The sequence below is a fragment of the Pelodiscus sinensis genome, chromosome 7, assembly GCF_052426305.1.
Source record: "Pelodiscus sinensis isolate ZL-2025 chromosome 7, ASM5242630v1, whole genome shotgun sequence".
Classification (NCBI taxonomy): Eukaryota; Metazoa; Chordata; order Testudines; family Trionychidae; genus Pelodiscus; species Pelodiscus sinensis.
Window position 1 is genome coordinate 66,458,830 of NC_143058.1, and position 21,814 is coordinate 66,480,643.

The 21,814-nt window shown below is 47.7% G+C and overlaps 1 protein-coding gene across 8 annotated transcripts in view; it reads right to left on the bottom strand.

Moving 5' to 3' along the window:
- Positions 1-229: 229 nt before the first annotated feature.
- The window catches only part of SH3BP4 (SH3 domain binding protein 4), a 74,241-nt gene continuing 52,656 nt past the window's right edge, over positions 230-21,814 (bottom strand). For 7 of the 8 annotated variants that reach the window (XM_075934100.2, XM_075934102.2, XM_075934101.2 and 4 more), the window contains 4 exons: positions 19,908-20,169; positions 15,146-17,508; positions 5,495-5,683; positions 230-3,994 (listed from right to left, as the gene is read on the bottom strand). In XM_075934100.2, the coding sequence (XP_075790215.1) occupies positions 3,770-3,994; positions 5,495-5,683; positions 15,146-17,508; positions 19,908-20,025 (2,895 nt within the window). In that variant the 5' untranslated portion in view covers positions 20,026-20,169 and the 3' untranslated portion in view covers positions 230-3,769. The remainder of the gene's footprint in view (positions 3,995-5,494; positions 5,684-15,145; positions 17,509-19,907; positions 20,170-21,814) is intronic. The other variant, XM_089779979.1, reaches the window with a different exon arrangement.

Sequence of the window (21,814 nt, forward strand, 5' to 3'; positions counted from 1 at the left end):
CAAGGTCACTTCCTATATCCAAAAAGTTCTGCAAATGCTTACACCAGGCTCAAATTTGGCCAGATGATGAGCTCACCAGCTTTCTTATATTAACCATCTTACAACACGAAGGTCGGAAATGGGAAGCTGTTCTATCCTTGATGTCACAACCAATGATCCTGGATAAGTTAACACTAACGAAGGTGAACCTTGAGGAATTGCTCTGTTTTGATTTTATTTATTTATTTAGTTAGTTAGTTAGTTAAAACATGTGCAGTCCTCTTGGGCGCTTTTTAGGAATATTCCAACCAATGATTAATTACCTGCTCATTTTCTCCAGCCAGAAAAATGCAAGAGAAGCAGCCAAGTAATAAAAACGTCTGACAAAATACTGCAACACATACGGTCATTTCTCAGCCAGACAAACTACCTTTCATTTTTTAAAAGTAAAATGTTTTAGACTTGCCTAGTATTTAAATGCAAATACCATCTTGGGGCTGGAGAAGTGCAAATGATTTTAAAGCTTGGGAAAAAAAATTAAACCTATGCAGATATTTGCCTGTAAAGTTGTAGCCCTGCTTTGATTGTGAGGAGTTGTTTTTGAAGAGGGAAGTAGAATTTATCTGAGAATTTGACGAAAGCACAAAGCTTCAAGGGCAGTTTTCTAGCCATTGATTTTGTGTCTGTAAGGCAAGCCCCGGGGGGGGGGGGGGGGGGGGGTTATGGGTCAACCAGTCACTGGGGGGATAAGATCATTTAGTGGAAACCTAGAGAGATATTTCCATGTACTAAAATAGTCCTATGACTCAAGCAACTTCCCAGGAAACAGAGCATATCGAGACCTCGCAGGAGTGTTCAAACAGCAGCTTTAATTGTAATATTTTTCCCAATGATTTTTTTTAAACATTAGCTGTTAGTACAATAAGTGATTCCTGCACACACCCAAGTAATGCAGTGTCCACTCCCATGTTCCAGTGGTGGGTGAAAGGCATTTGAATGGACACCTGGACTCAACATGTGAAAGGAGGCTGATTTTTAAGTTAAAGGAGGGGAGAGGGAGGGAAAACACAGTGATTATGCAGTGATTACGCTGACATGGCAGCTGCTTGGGCTCAAATGATTCTCAAGGTAGGGGAAAGAACAGACAAGGCTGGTGTGGAATGGCAGGTTTCGGTTTCTGTGGAAGTGTTCAGCTGGGCATGCAGGACCTGAGGTAGTGAGAAAAACTGGACACACAAACTAGCTGGTCATTTCCCATCTTGTAAGACTCCCAGAGGGCTAAAGCATCTGCTCTGTAGCTGAAACTTTGCTACAAGAGTGATACAGCCACACAGCCTCCCCACAGTCTTCATTTGCAGTGTGTTAGACCCTCACTCGCCAACTACATCTCTAGGGAAAGCCCTTATTTCAGCAAGCTCTGGCCAGACCTCTTCAGATCCACTGGCCGGGTCAGGGCCTTGTACAGCAGAAGGCTTTTCAACAGCTAAAGCCAATAGCTTAGTGAAAAACGGAAGTCTGTGTTTTGACCAGCCATTTGCAAGCCCTCTGCTGGTGCACATGGTGTCATTTGGCAGTGTAAACCCATTAGCAGGCCCGTTCTCTTTGGCATGCTGAATGCTGTCGGAAGGCACCAGACTTCGGCGACGTAAGGTATTCCAGCATTTCCACCTAGCGCTCAGGTTGGTACACAAGGAAAAAAACAACCCTATTTAAGGTGATTTGTTCCTTTCAGAATGAGGACCCCACAGGTGAGCATGACTGCTTGCCAGGTTTTGAGTCTGTGCTATGATGAGTTGCATAGGAAACACCTTAAAGCCCCTGAGGAGAAAATGCAGAATGTGAAAGGTGCTACTTTTCATTAGTGAGACTTGTTTCTAAGGGGAATTCTTTCAAGGTGAAATTAGAGGCACAAGGTCCATTAAACTGTGTCTCCATTCTTTGGAGAAGTGGGGTTTCCTTCTACTATATGCATCTAACTTGTCACTCTACTCTTGCTAGACTCCGGCAGGGCCTTTCCTGATACACGAGTCACTTGGGGTCACAAATACTTTACATGTCCACCTCTTGGGGCCCAGGCGGACTTCTTTGAGCAGTTTTATTTCAGATGCAGGACGAGCCCTGTGACTCAAGCCAGCTCAACCGTTCAGAGCAATCCCACTGGATTGATGACTAACGCCAGTTGTAGGCCTCCGTGCCTGCTGGGAACTAGATAATGGAGTTAAAAAAATAATCGTGCCACTTTCTCCTGGCAACCTGTGATCACGGATCAGTCACTACAGCACCATAATGCTTCTAGCAAGGTCTCACCAACCTCTCTCAATATACAGATAAAGGAGTAAAAATATACTTCCCTTCTCGGTGATCAACCCAGCGGAAATGTCTTTCATAGGTAATGTTTTCATCAGTTTTCCATGCGTGTGGCAGCTTGACTTCCCACTTAAAAGTAACGTCTTCATTCTGTGCAAAGATACCTTTTCTGCCATGTAGAATATTTCAAAGAGAGGGAGAGGGGATCACTCAAAAGGGGTGCAGCTGCTAAAAAGGGTCGCAGACATCGCATGTGAAGGAACCCCAGACAGGACAAGATTTCAGCTTGGTGGTTCCTCGGACCAACAGGTATTTACGTGGTGGACTGGAACTCAGTGGCATCAACAACCCAACCCAAAGCTCAGGAAAGTCACAGGCAGTTTCACCACCAACTTTAATGGGCTTTGGCCCAGAGCTCTAAAATGTTCAGGGCTTGACTGAAAGGGCACCTAAGACAGTAATAACTCCCACTGACTCCAGTGAGCTTTGGGCATGATCCCGTGGAAAAGGACTTTTAACGCAGTTCTCTCTTGACCATTTCTGGAGCATGCAGGTCCCCAGCCGAGATTGCTCTGAACTGTAACAAGCAAATCTTGGCAGTCAAGAGAGGGGAAGGTTACCTTCCAGGAACCTGGCACCTATCTGGTTAATGTCCCTCAGAAGCAAGAGAAGGAAGAGCCGGAGGGAACACCATGGAAGCAGAAATCTTTTCAGCTTCTTCCAGAATGCTAAATGTAACAGCAGGCAGGAGGGATGCCTCCCTTTGCTCGAATACTAAAGGCAGCACTGACACGTCAGGTTCAAAACTGAAGTGGTACATTGTGTATTGCCAGATCTAGACATTAGAAAAGGTGTATATATAAAAATCCAGATCACAGAAAGCTATTGGAACAAAAACAGTACAACCGCTTCTCTTTGTAACACTTTCTCAGGGCACTAGGAGGTTCAGAGTTTCTGCAATGGTGAATATAAAACAGTGATCTTAGAGTCTCGCTATAGACAGTCAAAAGCCTCAAGGGGTAGGGGAGGTTGAGAGAAGGGAAAGGAGAGATTCACACTGTGCTTTGTTTTAAATACATATTTACATGACTCATGGTAAATTTTAGAAGTGATCATTTTTAAAAAAAGTTTCTCCGCAACTTAAAAATTCAACAACTCTTCCAAAGTGGTTTCAACCTTCGCTTCTCATTAAAAAAGTAAATATTTATTTGCAAATGCCTAAAAATGTGCGAGGTCTCCCTCCCCAATGGTTAAAATTCACAAATAGAAAGCTGTAGAACTCGTATCAGCCCCCAGCAGAGAAAGCCAGCTTTGATTCTTTCAACACGAGGGAGAATGTTCGAAAGAGGATCCACTTCAGTGTGCGATTCCAGTCCCAGTGCGAACCTTCAAACTTTGGTCTTCCAAAACTGTCAGCTCCCTCCCACTTCTTGTCCTCTGCTAAAAATCAGGAAGAGTTAAAACCTGCCAGGAATTCCTGCCATCAGATGGCAAAATCTTCATGCTCTGGAGGGCTGAAGGCAGCTGCCCGGAGAATGTCCAAGGAATTGACTAGGATCAGGGTCCCGGTTAGATGCTTCCAGCGCTTGGTGATGGGGCTCTTCATCTTATCCAGCCCTGTGTGCAGCTCCTGGATGACATCCCGGTAGCTGTCTCCAATCTGGCTGCTCCAGGTTAGCAGGAAGTCATACGCCGGTTTCCACATGGCCTGCATTCCGTGCCAGAGAGAAAGAGAAAGCAAAGCCAAGCAGAACTGTTACTGGGTCGTGATAGTTGCCCATTCAGGCCCTACCTCTGTAAAGCGCTTATCTCCATCCCTATTCCTAGGGCCCTACCAAATTCACCCTCCATTTTGGATTTTAAAAGTTGTCAATGTCATGATTTCAGCTATTCACATATGAAATTTCACAGTGTTATAATTTTAGGGGTCCTGATGCAAAAAGGAATGGGGAAGACATATTGCTACCCTTACTTCTTGGCTGCCACTGGGGGTGGCGCTGCCTTCACAGCTGGGTTCCCAGTCAGCAGATGCCACTCTCTGGCTCCCCCAGGTATGAAGTGCAGAAGTAAGGATAGCAATATTGCAACCCCCCTTAAAATAACCCTGCTGCTCCAGGACCCCCCAATTTGAGAGATGCTGCTCTTCCCCATGAAATCAGTATAAGGAGAGGGGAAAAACCACACAAACTAGCAGCTCTCACGAGGACAGGCCAGATTTCAGAGTCAGAGATGCATTTTTATGGCTGTGAATTTGGCAGGGCCCTAACTAATCAGCAAGGGACTTGCAAGAGGTAAATGCCATCAACTTCAATGAGGCTCAGCAGGCCTTTTGCTGAATCAGGACCCAAGTCCAGATTCAGGCTGTTTGCTCACCAGCTCCCGATACTCGAGTAGCAAGGCTTCCCAGCCGCACACTCAGCCAGGTTGTGCAGAGCTGAGCCGGGGGAAAGAGGAGGACAACTGTCGGAGCCCTGCAGTGCTCAGCGCCCACCCCAGAACATGGGTCTTGATTTACCCCGACAGAATGTGAACAGTGATCCCCACAAAGGCCACTGGTTTGGGGAAAATTCAACTCCAGTAAAGATCAGAGGGCTGGAGAAACAGTTACTCAAACCGGAAGGGCCCCAGGATTTCCGTCGGTCATGGACATGCTATTTATTTTTAGAACAGCAGCAGAGAGGTGATTGAAACTGACCGTCCTCTGGCCCACCCCAAGAAATATAGCTACCAAGCCTACCCTGGCAGGCTCACTGCTCCACTCCTAGAGAGGAGACAGAGAGGGAGTCACTCAACCACACACCCAAGGTTTCCACTTGTGATGACTGACACTGTGCATGTGTGTCTGTCACACACAAAGTGTCAATCATCACAAGCGGTCAGCAGAAACATACTGTGCTCTGCTCCCCTTTCGGAAAGGGGCCGTTAGACAGCTGTGAAGACAAGGAAATCCTCACTCCCCCTGCAGCACAGTTGCTCAGACTCGAGGCTCAATGGAGGTTCTCCTGCAGAGGCTGCTTTCAGGCAGCTCCATCTCGTAATTGAAGGGAATGTGACTAAGGCTCCCATCACCAAAGGGGCATCATTTGCGGACACCTCAGCCAAGACGTCCACACAGGCGGATCAACCAGCCCTCAGCACTGGCTTCCAGGCCATGGGACACAGCCAGGCACACAGCAGGACTTTAAGGTCATGTCCAATCTAGTCTCACCTCACTGTCCACCACTCCAGTCTTGTCTCGGTGGGGGGCTTCATAGGCATCCATCTGCTGCTTGGAGACCTTGGCTAGTTTCTCTGCCAGCTCCCTCCAGCGCTGCGCCACTTCCACCGCTGTGGTCAGGAGCACAAAGTCCTGAATGAGCCTCACCACCAGCCCCTGGCAGTCCATTTTCAGCAGGGCCTGACAGATGACAGAGCAAACCAGGCCAAGGTCAGAGCACACTCACAGGTTTCCCCCCCCACAGCCATCAACAGCGTACTCCTGAGCTGTTGCCAGGCCAGACCGCTGAGACCAGTGACAACTCATTACAGCGATGGCCAGGCTTCATTCTTTGCTCTCAATCGTGGCAGTGATAAAGCCTATGAAAGAAGGAAGCCAAGACCTTCCCTACCAAAACCCAACTCAGCTGCCCCATCTCTGAGCCCGTCATTCAAACCCCCTCAGCAATGTAAACTGACATGTCCCTTTCTAGCCACACAGCCCTGTCTGAGTATGCAGGAAAATCTCTTCAGTGCAGCATTAGCTCCCCTCCCCCATATGACAGGTGGTGAAACAGGGTCACTGGACCAGCAGGAAGAATTATATCCTTAAGCGGATAAAGCACCCTGCCTCCACTTCAGAGGCAGGCCTGGGAGTCCCAGCCAGACCTGCCAGGCACACACATGAAATATTTTGCTCCATGCTGCAGTGTAAGCCTATAGGAACTGAGAAAAACAGCAGCCCATGATAAACACAATTAACTCAAGATGGTCAATATACCTTGGGAGGGATAACAACCAGAGAAGAACAGAACAGGGCTTTTGCTACAGAGAAAAGGGGACACACAGAATCAATGCACCCAGGCACTTGTTAATAACTAGAACATCTGCCAGCCAAGAGCCGCATGCCAGCATGGGGAAAAGCAAGCACAGATCTGATGCCAGTGCCAGCCAGCTGTATGGGCAGGTCAGAGACATAGGTGGTGTGATGGAAGCAGTCATGCTGCTTTCCTTCTGCACACCCCACCTTTCAGTTCTTCAGACAGCCTCTAATCCCTGGAAAGAGGAGAGTTCACGGATTTAAGACCTGCCATTCCTGAAACCCTTCTCTGGGGGCACTGCAGTTAGGGCCCCCTGGAGTGGGAAGTTTTCTGCCTCAGCTACCTCGCCATACTTTAACCAGTATGGAACCAAATACTGAAGGAATCCAGAATTCCAGTGAAAGACTCAGCAGCATGTACCCATAACCTGATACTGCACAGGACTGAGCAAAAAGGGATGCAACCCGCAGAAACAGACCTACAAGTGTCAAGCAAGAGTTTCCAGCTGGCCTAAGAAATTAAGGGCTTACACAGTAATGATCAGAACACAGAATCACAGGTTTGAACAGGACCTCGAGGGCACATCTAGTCCAGTCCCCTGCATTCATGGCAGGACTAAGTATTATCAGCCTCACCCATATCAAGCATCTGTTTAACCTACTCTTAAAAATCTCCAGTGATAGAGATTCCACAAACTCCCTGGGCAATGTATTGCAGTGCTTCACCACCCTGACAGGCAGGAACTTTTTCCTAATGTCTAAACTAAAACTCCCTTGATGCAGTTTCAGCCCATTGTTTCTTGTGCTCTCCTCAGAGGCTGAGAACAATTTATCACTCTCCTCATAAACTTATGTACTTGAAAAATCTTATGTCCGCTCTAAGTCCCCTCTTCTCCAAACTAAACAAACCAAATATTTTCAGTCTTCCCACAATACTCCAGTTGAGGCCCAATCAGCAGAGTAGAGGGGAAGAATTACTTCACATGTTGCTTACAACACCCCTGTGAATACATCCCAGAATGATGTTTTGTAAGTGTCACACTGCTGACTCATTTGGCTTGTGGACCCCCAGATCCCTTTCCACAGTACTTCCTAGGCACTCGTTTCAACTGATTGTTCCTTGCTAAATGGAGTACTTTGCATTGGTTCTTATGGAACAAAGAAATACCAGCCCAAACCAAGTCTGTGCTCCATCTAGTCCAGCATGCTGGCCAATATGAGATGTTTCAGAGATTTTTGCAATAACCCATTCATGGACAATTACCTACCTATGGGGAATATTTCATCAGAGACTCAGGAAGTTAGTGACAGGTGTGTGTTCTGAAGTAGGAGCGAGTTTTACCCCTTATTTACACAATTAAAAAAACAACTTCAGATGAGAACATCCACCAGCATGTAATTACTCCTCTCCTCTGACCTCAGGAACCTCTTGTGGCAATGAGTCCCCAAGGTTGCATAAATATTAATTTCCTTTGCTCGGTTTTAATGTTTGCTGCCTTTCAGATTCATTGGGTGCTCTGCGTCCTTGGGATAAAAGGCAGATGTTTCCAGACAGGCAGGGTGAAGGTTGTGGTTTCAGAGCTCCCCACAGACACATGGCAAAGAATTTTCACAGGGCTCTCAACTCAACATTACTGTGAATACCGAAATGCGACAGACAGGCTGAGAGGTGAAGTGGTAGCAACCCGCAGCAGCATTTTAACTTTAATAGTCAGGTATGTGCATGTGTTACAATTCATAAAATACTTCCCAAAAGATTTGTTTCCTTTACATAGTCAACCCCTGTAACTCCATCCAGCACCCTACAAAGAGAGAAGAGCAATGTCTAGTTCCTAATCTTAAACTCCCACCTCTCTCAGGGCGAAGTTTCCAGAGACCCACACATACATTTATCACTTAAAAGGCTCCTGCGCCTGCCCTTTGACTCTAGAAAGCAGCTTGGGAATGCCAGCATTGTCATGCCCTGTAGCCGGCAGAGGCAGGAGCAATCCAGCTGTGTCTATGGAATCACACCAGAGCTGATGCTGTGTTCCTGGATCAACAAGAGAAGCAATCAACGCTGCCGATAAGCAAACACAGTAAGAGATTAAGGGATGTAAAACTTTAGAAGGGTTATAAAAAGGCTCAGATAGGAGAGGAATGAACCACAGGAAAACACTGGTGTGTCCTGCCGTCAATGGCCTAGCCCAAGGTCTGGAGTGACAATGCTGTATTAAGAATATTGGTCAGTGCCATCGTTTCCTAAGAAGAAAATTCAAGGCCAGTGCAACAGGAACTGGAACCAGTGTTTTTGACAGTTTCCAAAAACGGGATGGGAGGCACGAGGCAAACAAAATGGTTCAAGCACAAAGACAGTGCACTGAACAGGTGTGAACGTGAGAAGTTCACTCACTCCCTCCTCCCCCCAATCTCAGCCGTGACTGCTCTCTACACAGTCTCCTCTGTGCAGCGACCCTTGGACAGGCCAGCTGCACCCAGCAAACACAGACCACAGCATCAGAAGCAAGAGCAATCTATCCCCTCTTGCAGCCCAGCCCCTCCACAGGCACACTGTGCTTGTCACAGCACTAGGGGGTGACAGAGCCCAAGGTACCTGGTGTAGGAGGGCATGCTTTATGAAATTGGCTTATGAATATGCATAACTTGAAAATGCTTTCCACAAAGCTGGTCATGTAATCTGCGTATCCCATTTTTGTGCATGTATCATTCTTGTGTGTGAAGTTAGACATATGGATCTGGTTTTAATTCTCAATGTGCTAATGAGGGCCATTTATGATGTATTAGGAACTTAATGGCTCAGTACTCAAGCCAACAACCCATGAATGGTTTTAGTCTTCCTGTGAGCCCAAACTGGGGTTGGTCCCCGGAGGACATGTGCCCATGCCTCCTGGTAGTGGAATCCATCTTCAGTCTAGTACTTTCCCACGGGGATGGAGTGATTGAACAAAGGGTTCCTGCCTTGGAATGTCTAAGGAATGGAAAGCAGTCAGGTCTTTGTTTTCAGCTGGCCTTTGAAACTGCCTCGCCCACCCTAGGAGGATACACATGAAGAAACCTGAAAGGACTCTAAAGAATCTTGAAAAAAGCTGCAGACACAGGCCAGAGTGAAGATCAACAACTCTGACTTGAGGCATTTTATCTGAGATAGGAGCAACTGTTTAGGGTAAGAATGTGCATGTAACATGTTTCTTAGTGGAGCAGAACGCTTGCTTATTTTAACTTAGTAACATACTTTGATCTGACTGTTCTCACTTGCAATCACTTACATCCTACTTTTTTATACTTAAAAACACCTTTGTTTATTATCAAGCCCAGTGTAAATTTTTTTTAGAGGGGCGGGGGTAGAACCACTCTGCATCTCTTTCATTGTTAAAGTTGGTGAACATCTTTATGATCTTGCTGTGTAGAACTTGCATACAGAGGAAGGAGGATTTGGGGTTTTGGTTTCCTGGGTGCTGAGCCTTCCCAGAGCTGAGCTGGTTCAGTGTCTGCTGCTCTGCAGGGGGGTGGTGACCCCAGCTCTGCGCTGTGACTGGGAGAGACCCTGACCCAGCAGGGCAGGGTGACGGGAAGCCCCAGAGGGCAGGAAGGCCGGTGTCAGCGGCATGAGCAGCATGCTGGGGAGAAAACCCAAAGGGGATTTCTGTGTTTCACCCCAACACAGGCAGGTTCTCTTCACCTTTTCAGGGCCCAAAGGCTGAAAAGATGCTGAGGGCTCTGACTCCCTGATCCTCTCTGCTGCGACTCAGCTGGGAAGAAAGGAGGCCTGGCGTTGAGTAGCACAACTGAGTCCCTAATTGTGCTTGAACACAAGTTTCTGCTGTGCTCCCTCGCCGACTGGGGTTAATTTGATAGGTACAAACACAGGAACTACACAGGCCTTTGCCAACCCTGCAGCAAGCCACTCTGCTTCTGCTCCCAGCAAGCCAGGCTGGTCCCCACCCCGCCCATTCTGCAGAACACTGAAGGGAATGAAGCAATAAGCAAAAGAAGTTGCTAGTTTAAAAAGATGAACAGAACAAAAACCTCTGATGCCCAGAGTGGGACTGGTACTAAAACCAGGCCACGTCCCATGGGGGCTGTGCCTGAGCACTGCTTCAGGCCATACGGCTGGGAATCCAGAGCCAACGAAGGCAACTCCAACCCTTGGGGTGAATCCCAAGTGCGAATGGCAACGGGCTCTCTACATAAGCACCCATTCTCCATGGCCATCACACGGGAGCGGGGGGACTGCAGGGGACGCACGATGCTCCCAGCAGAGAAGGGACGAGTTTTACACCCATTATACTTGGGCACGCTGCAAGGGAGCAGGGAATCACACCTCCAGCTCAGAGCTAGCCCTTGTGCTGCAGCCAGCCTCCTTCGCCTTCAGTCCCTAGCACGACGCAAGCCTGTCGACTCCTGAGGAACAGCGAGGGCCTGCGAAGCAGGTGGTCTGCAGACAAGATGGGCATGAACGAGCAAAGGAAAAGGATGGAGAAGAGCGTCAACAAGAGCTTAACGGAGCATCACAGAGGCCACCACACTGGCCAGCCATGTGAGAGAGACTAGACGGACAGGTGAGAAATAGGAGATGAACAGGAAGATTTGCTGGCACCAGACACGTTCACAGCAGCTGAATGGTTCATCCTCATGCACCTACATCTGAGAGTCCATTAGCAACAACGCACATGCCTCAGGCAGCGCCCACAGTGCGGCAGGGGCTGCTCAGGGCAGCTAGCGCAGCCACAGTACTAACTGCAAGTGCTCTGGATCTTCTCTGGCCTTTGCACAACTCATCCAAACAATTCAATCCCACAGACACTGGCTGCCGCCCCTGCCGGGATTAGTAGGGTCACAATGGCCCTTAATCCTGCATTCGGCTTCTGTAGTGATGCTCACTACCTCCCCTCCACCCAATGCAAGGCAGCAAAATCACGTTGAGTCGCCTCATAACTAACACTCCCATTCAGCAGTCCCATTTCCACTCACATCGGGGCATGTTGCTCTGAAGCCTGGCCATGGAGGTACTATTCTTACCACTGCTTGAAAGCACTATCTTGAAAATGGCCTTCCAAGTATTCATTAACCTCGGAGACACTTCCAGCCAGCCAAGAGACTAGCTAGCTTGGGCACCGCCCAGCGCCCGCTTTGTATTCAAATGCTGCTATTTCAAAGTCTTGCCAAGGCAAACCCATTGAAAATCCAGCTAGAGACCTGGGATTTGCATCCCACCTCAGAAAGGCAGAGAATCCCATTTCCAATCCTCGCTGGGAGGAAAATAGCATCTGAGCAAAAGGGGAGGAGAACTCGGGCCAAAGCTTTGGCTGCTATGGAGTGACAATAGCAAACACCAAGCTGTCTGCAGAATCAGACATCTCACCCCTCCTTACCCCTCGCCCCCCCCATTAACTTACTGATTCTCCTTCACACGCAAGTCTCACTTCAGTTTATAGAAAATCCATCAGTATCCCCAAAGGGAACAATGCTGATTGCAGATGGTGGAAAGCCACGGGCCCAATTCTTTGCCTCGGCTCATGTGGTCAGCGAAGCGGCTGGCATCCCGACTAGCAAGTGAGAAGTTGCACATGGTGTGAAGTTTGCCACACAGCTGACCCACACGTGCTTGCTGAGGCCCAGTGTCCTGCTCATGGCTCTGACTAGGGATGTGAATGGTTAATGGGTGATGCTTACCAGCTACAGGTTAACTCGTGGCCCAGGCAGGGGGAGAAGGCGCGCCAGTCCAGCCGGCTTGCCATACCACACATCGGGGGTCAATCTATTCTGATCTTCTGCATAGTACAGGTCAGAGAACTCCCCACAATAATTCATCAGGAGTCAGGGGATTCTGGTGCCCCCCGGGTAGAAGGAAAGGGGAAAATACAGCTGCTGAACATCTGCGAGGGCCCACACTGAGGAACAACAACATCTGGCCCAAACGAAAGACCCCACGTACAAGTGCTTCCCTGTAAGACCACAGGAAGAGGGCAGCCCATGGATTTTTCCCTCTTCCATTTTTAGATGCTCATTTGCCTGAAAACGCCACCCCCAATTTCAATTGAAGAGTTCTTTCAGCAGGAAGGAGGGGGAACCCCCCAAAAAACAGGCTTGCTTTTGAAGCAGAAGAGACTCTGGGGAACAGTCATGACTGCCAGACAGCACTGAAATTATGGATGGGTTCAACAGGCCTGTATCCGGGAAACCCAGGGTCACCCTTCCCTCCAACATCTGTTCCCTTTGAATTAGTGGGTCGGTCTCTCTCTCTCAGTACTGCCCCACGACATCACCACATTTCTCTTTTCAGCTATAAGAATAGCTCATGGCCCTTTAACAGCCTGCCCCATTTTGCACTCCCCAGAAAGGGTTCTGTCTGAATTCCTTTCTACCTGTCCCTGCCTTAAAGTAGAATTCAGGCTTTTTTCTTTTAGGAGACACCAGGATTTTTTTAAAATGCTTCCATACCCTCTGCTTTTGAGCAGAGCCCTTCTCAGCAAGAACCCTTTGGAAAGGTTGCTTCCTCTCTGAGTAAGGGCCTGTCTATTGACCATTTTCATGATCTCTGGAGACACATCAGCATTTGGGTTGCCATTTTCCATTCCTAGCACTGCGCTTCTGCACAAACATGACCGGATCTTCATGTCCGGATCTTCATGTCCTGGTCACAGGCCCATTTCTACAGGCTCTAGCAAGACTGCTGCCTGCATTTAAAGACACAAATGGAGGAATGCCACAAGCAGACATTAAAAGGATCCTTTCTCCAGTGGCTGGCAATTTAAACTGTTGTCCAAACAGACAGTGATGAAAATGACAGAGCAGTCAGTCAGTGGAGATGTTAAAGAGCCTGTGAGACAAGCACCTGTGAGGGATGCCAGTGGTTCCCAAACTTTTCGGCATCCCGCCCCCTTTTTGATTTTTTGAGAAACCCTCACGCCCCCTCATCCCCCATAATAGCAGCAAAACTTGAGGGGGAAAAAAAAAATCGCCTTGCGCCTCCTCCCCCCCCTCCCCCCCCCCCGAACTTCTTCACGCCCCCTTCCCCCAGTTTGGGAACCCATGGTCTAGACAATACTTAGCCCTTCCTTGGGTTCAGGGGACTGGACTAGACGCCTACTCAAGGTCCCTTCCTGTCCTATGGTTCTAGGATTTAAATATAAAGTAGCACCTGATCTAGATGCAACAAATAACGGACAAGGATTCCAGTGGTACCTTGAAGGCTAACGAGATGTATTTGTGTATAAACTTTTGTGGGTAAAAACCACTTTGTCAGATGCATCTTTTAGTCTTTAAGGTGCCACAGGACTCCTTGCTTTTACAAAGATGTGAGATATTACACATGGTGCTGCCTCCTTTCTACACATTTTGGCCTGAAACAACCAAGAAAAGATTTTGCTATTCAGTAATGAAGCTGCCATTTTAAAAACGTGATTTGATGTTGCCCAGTTATTTGCTTTTCTGAAAGGCACCATTTAAAGGACAAAAAATGCCACAGCGCTTGTCTAATAAACAAGTACTGAATGTCTGTGGCTTGTATCCCCAGAATCACACCGAGATCCACTCTGCAACAGCAAATTGTCAGTGGCATTTTTTTCCTAAGCAAGAAGCACAGGATTCAAGGTTCCCCAGAATACAAACAGAAATTTATTCAAACACTACTGATTGAGTCATTTCCAGATGTTCTGTAGGAGCAACCCATTCTTCAGGATGAGCTGCCTAAATTCAAGCTGCTCCAAACACGATTCAGCGGTTGCGTTTGATGATGATCAGGGAAAGGGAAGCCAAAAACAACATTAAGGATTTTCCTGCTGGTTATTTTTTTAAAGTCTGTTTTTTGTCCCATAAGCAAAGATGCAGAATTCTCTTTTCCCAGTAGCAATCTTTACAGCAAAATCTTTGCTATACCCTCCCTTGCAAGAGATGGTATACATTGGTTAACAGTCAATTAAAACAAGACAAAAATCATTTTTACATTTCTTGCTATGTCAGTTTGTCGTCTTTTTACAAACTTTTGCATAACCCCCTCCCCCCCACACACACACGCACACCCACCCCAAAACGCTTGATGCCTAACAAGCTTTTAAAACTGTTTGCTTTGAGTTGCTTACCCTCCATGGCTAGGAACTCATGTTCTTTCTTAAGTACATATTTATTCTTGCCCTGAGGGTATAATTAAACTCCCCATTTTAGCACTAATGGCCACTTTAAAGCCAGAAACTACTGAAGCTAGTGGAACTGCCAATTTCTTCAGCGGGCTTTGGATCAGATACCTTTAAAAAAAACACACATGCCCATGGACCTTCCTAAAACCCTGCAGAGGCTCTACACGCTCCCACCACTCAATGAGAGAAGGCTCATGAAGGGTGTCTATGACTTTGTAACCAATGCTCCTCCCTCCAACCGGGAGGTGACGCTTCCTTTGCATTTTCGTTAATGATATAACGGTGGGAAAGAGCCTGTGGAGGATGTTTTCATTGCCACCATGGGGCAGTCCTCCCCTATGCTTTACTGATCACAGTAATTCCCTAGGCTACCCTCACACTTAAGTCCTTTTCACTGGAGCCCACAAGGAGGCAAAGTTTTCTATTGGATGATGCACTGGATAGAATGCCTGGTTGTATTCCCAGGTCAGCCCCTGACCTAGGTGTGACTTGGACACATCATTCCACCTCTCTGTGCTTCCAGGCCACATTAGCTCTTCAGGGCATATGTGCTAGGCACTGCATATGCATATTGGGCCCCTGATGCCACTGGGGGATTTCTAGGCATGCTGTAATATGAATATAGTGAAGGATGGCCAGTTTCCCATTCAAACATTGCTGGAAAAAAAACCAACCAGACACTTATTTGTATGGACTGTTCTGTTCTTACCGCCATGAGCTCCTTCTGGAAAGATTTCCTCTCCTTGTTTTCCGTATTATTGCAGTCTTCCTTCAGCTTCTCCAGCACTGAGGCAACCCGTTCCGACTCACTGTCCAGCTCTGCTCGACAGAAGAAAGTGAGTGGCAAGTTCGCATATCCTAAAGCGTCTGCGAACGAGCGCCAGCTGCTGATGTTCTCCATAAGCAGAGTCCTAACCGAGGCATAGATGTAGGTCAGAAACTTGCACGGCCTCAGGATTTGCTCAAGCAATGTGCTGGTGGTGAGATCAGGTCCAGAAAAATAGCTAGGCCTGACCTTCCCAACCACTAGCACGTTTTTGGCATGAACAAGGCCAATTTTCCCTTGGTAGTAGCCAATGTACCATTCCTTTGTCCACAACTGGCCTTTCAGTTTGATCTTCTCTTCACTGAGCAGCGCAATGACATCTCCTTTCTTGTACTCCAGCAAGTAATGGTTCTTGCTTTGGCGCACCACGGTTTTAAGCAGTTTGCCATACTTCAGGCTTGCCACCGGCCGCTCCTGAAAGACAGGATATTTGCTAGTGGCAGCCAGGGAGGACAGAATGATCTTCCCAACCTCATTCTTCTTGAGGAACCTTCTTTGCCCAGTGGACTTGATGGCACTTTTTGGAGGTGGCTGTGGCGTTTGCACGCAGAACTGGGTCAGTATGGCATCCTCGTCATCCTTGACCTGTATCCTTAATGTGAAATCTGAGAGCTCGTTGAAGTCATGGGACACGATGGGGAAGATGAGGCGGCTGACCTTCCCCAGCTTCATCTGGAAGCCTCGGACGATTTTGGCTTGCTCGCTGGCTTTCACCTCATAATTAGACATATTGGAAAACATGCAGAGTTTCAGGTCCTGCGGTCGGGACAGAGAGAACTGGTGCTTGCCCCACAGCTGCAAGGCCACAGGCGCCACACCATGGATTTGCCGCGTCACCTCGGTCACTAGGAGAGTCTTTGGCGCACACTCATGTCCGAAAATAGCCACAATGGTTTTAAAAGAAGGATGGATGTGTTTGGGGCCATAGACCCCCACGGTGATCTTTTTACTGATATAGTCCCAGACAGTGCACGGGTAGACGACATTCTGTCCTTGGGCTACAACAGCCACGTACATACAAGGTTCCAGGTTATCCAACTGCACCTGAATCGTGTCTCCATAGGAATAGCTGAGTTTCATTGGTGTATAGGGTCCTTCCTTGGTGTCGCTCCGCAGGCACTGTAATCCCACCAGGCTCTTGCTCACCAGGTCATTCTTGACCTCTGCTGACACTTTCACCTCCAACATGATGGACGTTTTCACCTCCATGTTGCTCAGTTTAATCTCTAGCACGGGGCTTATGGTGCTGCATTTGTCACTGTTGAGCTCCAGGGGAGGGTCTAACAGGGCTTTCATGGCGATCTGCTGCGTTTCCCCAGGTGAGACATGTCCCTCTGGCACGTGGATGCTGATGTTGGTATCTGGGAGCTGAACTGCTCCACCAGAGCTATCCAGCTTGCAGACAATGTTGGTCTCCACAGGTTGCGTCTGACCCCAGCCCGGGCTCTGGCCAAGCAAGTCCAAGTCGTGGCACGACCGTGCCAGCTTCCTGTGGCTCAGCCAGGCAGTTCTAAAATCTTCTCTGCTCTGGAACTGCTCCGGGGTAGGGGACTTGAGCCCGGTAAAAAACCCCGACGAGGCTGGCATTTCTGATTTAGCTTGAAGAACTGACAGCTCTGACAAACTGTACGAGCGTTTGCTTCTGAAGAAGGGGTTGTCTCGCCGAACAGGTGGCTCGAACACCAATCCATTTGTGGATGAAAGTTCATCCAAGATGTTGCCTACACTGGTGTTCGTTGTGGAACTGGCCCCCGTAAATAGAGGAGCTGCCGTCTCAAACAGCAGTAAGTCCACAGTGGTTTGGGGGGTGCACTCTTTGTCTAAGCTGGGTGCAGTTTGCAAGTTCCCATTCAGAAACGGGTTTGTTTGGACCCCATTGAAGAAAGGGTTGTTACTGTAGGCATTGGAAGAGTTTCTCTTGACATCAGTCCACTCTCCAAGGAGATCCAGTTCTCGGACTCCTTCATCAGGGCTTTCGAGCAGATTGTCTATCATGCCGCTGTCAGTGAAGGAAGAGTTGCGGTAGTTTACAGGCTGGACGTAGGAGGAAGGTATGTAACCCATTTCCGTCGTATTGTGAGCATACCACCACTCGCCTCCCGAGGTATCCAAGACATAGAGGTGGTCACCCTTGGAGAACTTTAAGGTGGTGAAGTTAGTTGGGCAGTAGTCTTTGATTGCTACAACTTCCTTGGCATTTCCAAAAGGTGTGGGATTGTCTACCAGCAAGGCACTAGGAGAAGGCACTGCAAAATGAAAAGAAACAAGTGTCACAAGCAACCTGCAAAAGTCGTAACTGTTTTTCCAAGATGAAGGTTTAGTGAATAACTATCCAATTACTTTGACCAGCATGTTTTATCATTTTTACCCTCGGATAATTTTTTTTTCTTCTAATATCTTTAAAAACCACTCACCTAGTAGTTTGGATGCTTTGATATTTAGTGAAAGTGCTTCTGCCCTGCAGGTCTTACAAAGACAAAACAGTCAAAGGACTGGAAAGAAACAGGAGATGTGATTGGGCCAACCTCATCAAGCAGCCCACTCATCCGGATGAGAACCAGGGACTCCAGACTCCACATCCAGGATCTTACCTCCTAGACCTCACCACCTCCCTTTTCAACCAGGGTCCCAACAAGCTCCTCCAAGGGAGAATTTGGCCACTCTGCGCTCTCAATTTAGTGTGTAAAAAGAAGAAAAGGGCTCTGGGGAATGGCACAAAGGACAGGACTGAATGGGGCTTTCAAAGTTTTAAAGGATTCAGACACTGGGGATGTCTTTGACAAGCAGAATTGGCCTGTCCAGTCGATTTCTTAATCTGCTATTTCTTAATCTGGCTAAAAACAAACAAGCCTTATAGTCTGCACTCTGCTGCAGAGGCTCAGCAAACTCCTCAAATGCTCTGGCTGATCATTCCTTGTAACTACAGATTGCTCCCAAGCCTCCATTAAATAGTATCCCGAAGGGAGAAAGTCAGGGTGGAGGAGAAAAATCTGACAGGGAGAAGCTTTTGAGCTGCATGTCTCTGATCATCAAGAGTGATGTAAACAAAACACCAGCCTTCTAAAATTCCTGTCCCCTCGAACTGCCAGTGCGGAAGGAGAGTTCTTGTTTAACAAAAGATTTTAGGATTTATTTTCAAGGATACATATCTACAGATGAAAAAAAAAAAATCAGTCCTTCAGCTAGGCCTCTGATCCAGCAAAACCAATTAATGTGTCTCCAAACGTGTGCTTAAGTCCTCACTGCCTTCAGAGTGCTTTTCTTAAAGCACTAGTCACCTGCTACAGAGTTTCGTGCTCGAACTAAAATCAGCATATTGTGTGCTTTTCCCTCTACTTCCCCAGCTTTTGCTTTTCAAGGCTATTTAACGCAAATTAACTCCATGTCCAAAGAGCAGTGGATGCAGTGCGAGCTCCCAAAATAAACTCTGCACCTTGCCCACTGCTGTACCATCAACAATTAGCCAGAGATTCAAAACTCATTTGCCATTGGAGCACTCAGCTGCAAGCCAAACTGGGTGTTATTCTCCAGATAAACTGAAAGCAATCCAATACAACACACAGATGGCCCGTCAGACTTCAGCTGTGTCGCACCCACGGATAAACCGTGTTTGCTGCAAGAGATGCTTGAGTAAAATCTGGCTCTCTCAGCAGTGTTCAAATATTTGTCATCTTGCTAGATGATAAACCGAAGAGATCGTGCCGAAGAGGGAAAAAAAGTCTGTTTTCATAAGTACACAAACACAGCCCCAAAACAGGGGCTACTAATATCTATTTTTAAAAAAGATATAGATTGTTCAAATTGGATTATCCTATTATCAAGGCTGAGGTAGAATCAAGATTCCACCCCCAAAAGGGTCATAACCGTGACTGCCAAGGATGGGTGTGTGTATAAAGTCACTAGCCCAGTGTAAGTCTATGCCGCCTGAATAGAATGGCTCAAGGACAGGGAAGTCACTTCAGAGGCTATTTTGATAAGCCGTATGTTACATGACACTGTTAGAGCAGCAAAGAATTCAAAAAGTAAAGCCCCAATGGGTCTGTAAACTTCTTGGCAAAGACAGTAATCGACATTATAGACTGATCGGACATTCCCTGAAGTAACACAGGAACAAGTTTGAACTGTACATGTTTGTCCAGCCCTTGCAGAAGATGACCATGGAAATCAGTCAGGGACCCTAGCCTGTTCTCATTTGCTTCCACCATACCAGTTAGGGTCTGTGCCACACAGCCCTTGAACCCAAACTGACTTGACACAGAGTACTCCAGTCAGATCAGGCCATTTCTAAGCACTTACAAACCCTCCTCAGAACTTGTACCCCACAAGGTGGTGACATTTTAAACTCGAAAATTATGGAAACCAAACTGCAAGGGAAGTTCCCAGACTGGACTCACAAGAGCAAGATTCAATTCCCGGCTCTGCCAGAGATACCCTGTGTGACCTTGGACATGTCACTTCACCCCTTCACTTCCCACCTGAAAAGTCAATTACTACCATTCCTTTCTCCTTCTGCCCCCTTTATACGTCTTGTCCCATACTGTCTTATATGCGTATACACAGGCTTATGTTCAGAGCTACTGATTTCAGTCAGGGCCTCCACCTGCTGCCACACTACAACTATCAAATGCTGCAGAACCCCCCGCACCTTTGACATCGCTAAAGCTGGTTTCCGAAAACCCTTCGCTGAGGTCGATCAGCGTCCCCTCGGACTTGCACCGTGGGAGGCCACTGGAGTTGGCAGCACGAATCCTCTGGGCTGCCATCCCAAAAGCTTGCCCTGGCCTTGGAAAGGCTAGAGGGTCATGTTTCCTCCCAAGGTCTTGCTACAGGCATTAGACTGTCCAGCGTGGGAAATTCCAGCTTCCACGAGGGCTGCGCCCAGATGCAACTTTTACAGCTCGGCCAACCTGAAGGGAGAGTAAGAGAGAGAGGATTAGCGTGGGGGAGTCATGGCTCGCTTGCAGAAATGATCAGGTGACTGTAGAAAGAAGGAGTGTCTGGTTACAGCACTGAGCTGCAACTCACGAGATTTTGGTTTAAGTTCTCATGGATAGGGATGTCTCTCTCCATGTGTCTAGCACAACAGAGCTCGGCTCAAAGGTGCTACCCATAACATTTGCCAACAAAAATGGTTCCTGAATTCTCCTTGGGCATCGAGAACCAACTCCTATACCACTGCTAGTGCAAGCTACCCATCCCGAGGATCTAAAAGCTTTGTGACCAAGGACAACCTGAGTTTGGGCCTCTTCTCTTGCTGCTAATTACGGAGTCTCCCCCCTTCCCCCCCCCCCCCCCGCCCGCATGGCAACCAGAGCTACTTCCTCTAAGCACCAGTGCAGGCTGTCAGCTCCGGGCTCTTTCTGCTCACTCAGAGGCACTGTGCAGGAGGTACATTACAATCCCATCGTACACATTGGTGCCTCTGATCTTCAGCTGTGGGTCCCTGAAATGCCAAATTGTTAAGAGTCAACTCACGGAGGGGGATACTAGGGTCATCTGCTGCGAGTTAAACTTGCCTGTTCCTGCCTCCTATTGAAGTACCCGGATTTCCTTGGCATTTCTCATTAAGATTTCATTACCAAGAGTCCCAGGGCTTTAGAACCTATTTTAATACAGGTGCCGGAGTGCATATAATCTTGTGTGCCCCGCAGGCCAGATAATGGCTAAGTGTCACAGGTCTTCATCAGCCAGCTCATGAGAGGACATGGAAACAGCTGACCCTAGAGACTGCCTGTCAGTGGTGCAGCTGCACTGCACTTTAATAATCAGTTAGTAACCCTCTGCAAACCCAACAGGCAGGAGTTAAAGCTGCCATGTAGGTAAATACCAGCCATTGGCACCACACACACTGGCACGTTTCACAGCATCAGCTAGATCAGTCGGAAGAGGGATTAGTATGCACTCAGGTCTGCGGTCGACTCAAGACAACTTGTTGCACATAATGCCCACAGATTTTTGGCAAGTTCTGTGCTTGTGCCCACGACAGATAAGAACTACCTCCCTCATCTCCCACCTGATCACTCCAGGTTTGCAAAGACGCTATCAAGCATTCTTTCCAACACAAACCTGTGACCATTCTGCCCTGGGCGGGAGTGTGACTCCACAGATCTCCACTTTCTGACTTGCGCAGAGGCAGAAAGTTTCTCTGCACTCAACCTTTAACTCCAGAGCTTGGTTAATTCTTTAATTTCCTTTAGGCTAAAATTCTGATGTCCTCAGAGCATTGGACAAACAAAGATTTCCAGGTATTTCGCATGAAAATGTCCAGCACTCCTGTAACTAAACATGCCTGGAGGTCCCAGATTAGGGTGCATTGTTCCCAGAGCAAACAAGGGAAATAAGTGACTCTGCCCACTTCCCTTAAGGCTGCAGCACAGAAGACTTCAAACCCTTTTCTGGCAGGACAGCTACAAACAGTCTTGTTTTTCCTTCTCTCAAAAGGAGTTTGTTACAATTCAATACTTGAAAACTCCTGTTTCTGTTTGGGGGGGGGGGGGGGGGATGCACACCTAAGGGAAGGGAAAAATGCAGAACCATCAAGTTTTCATTGTC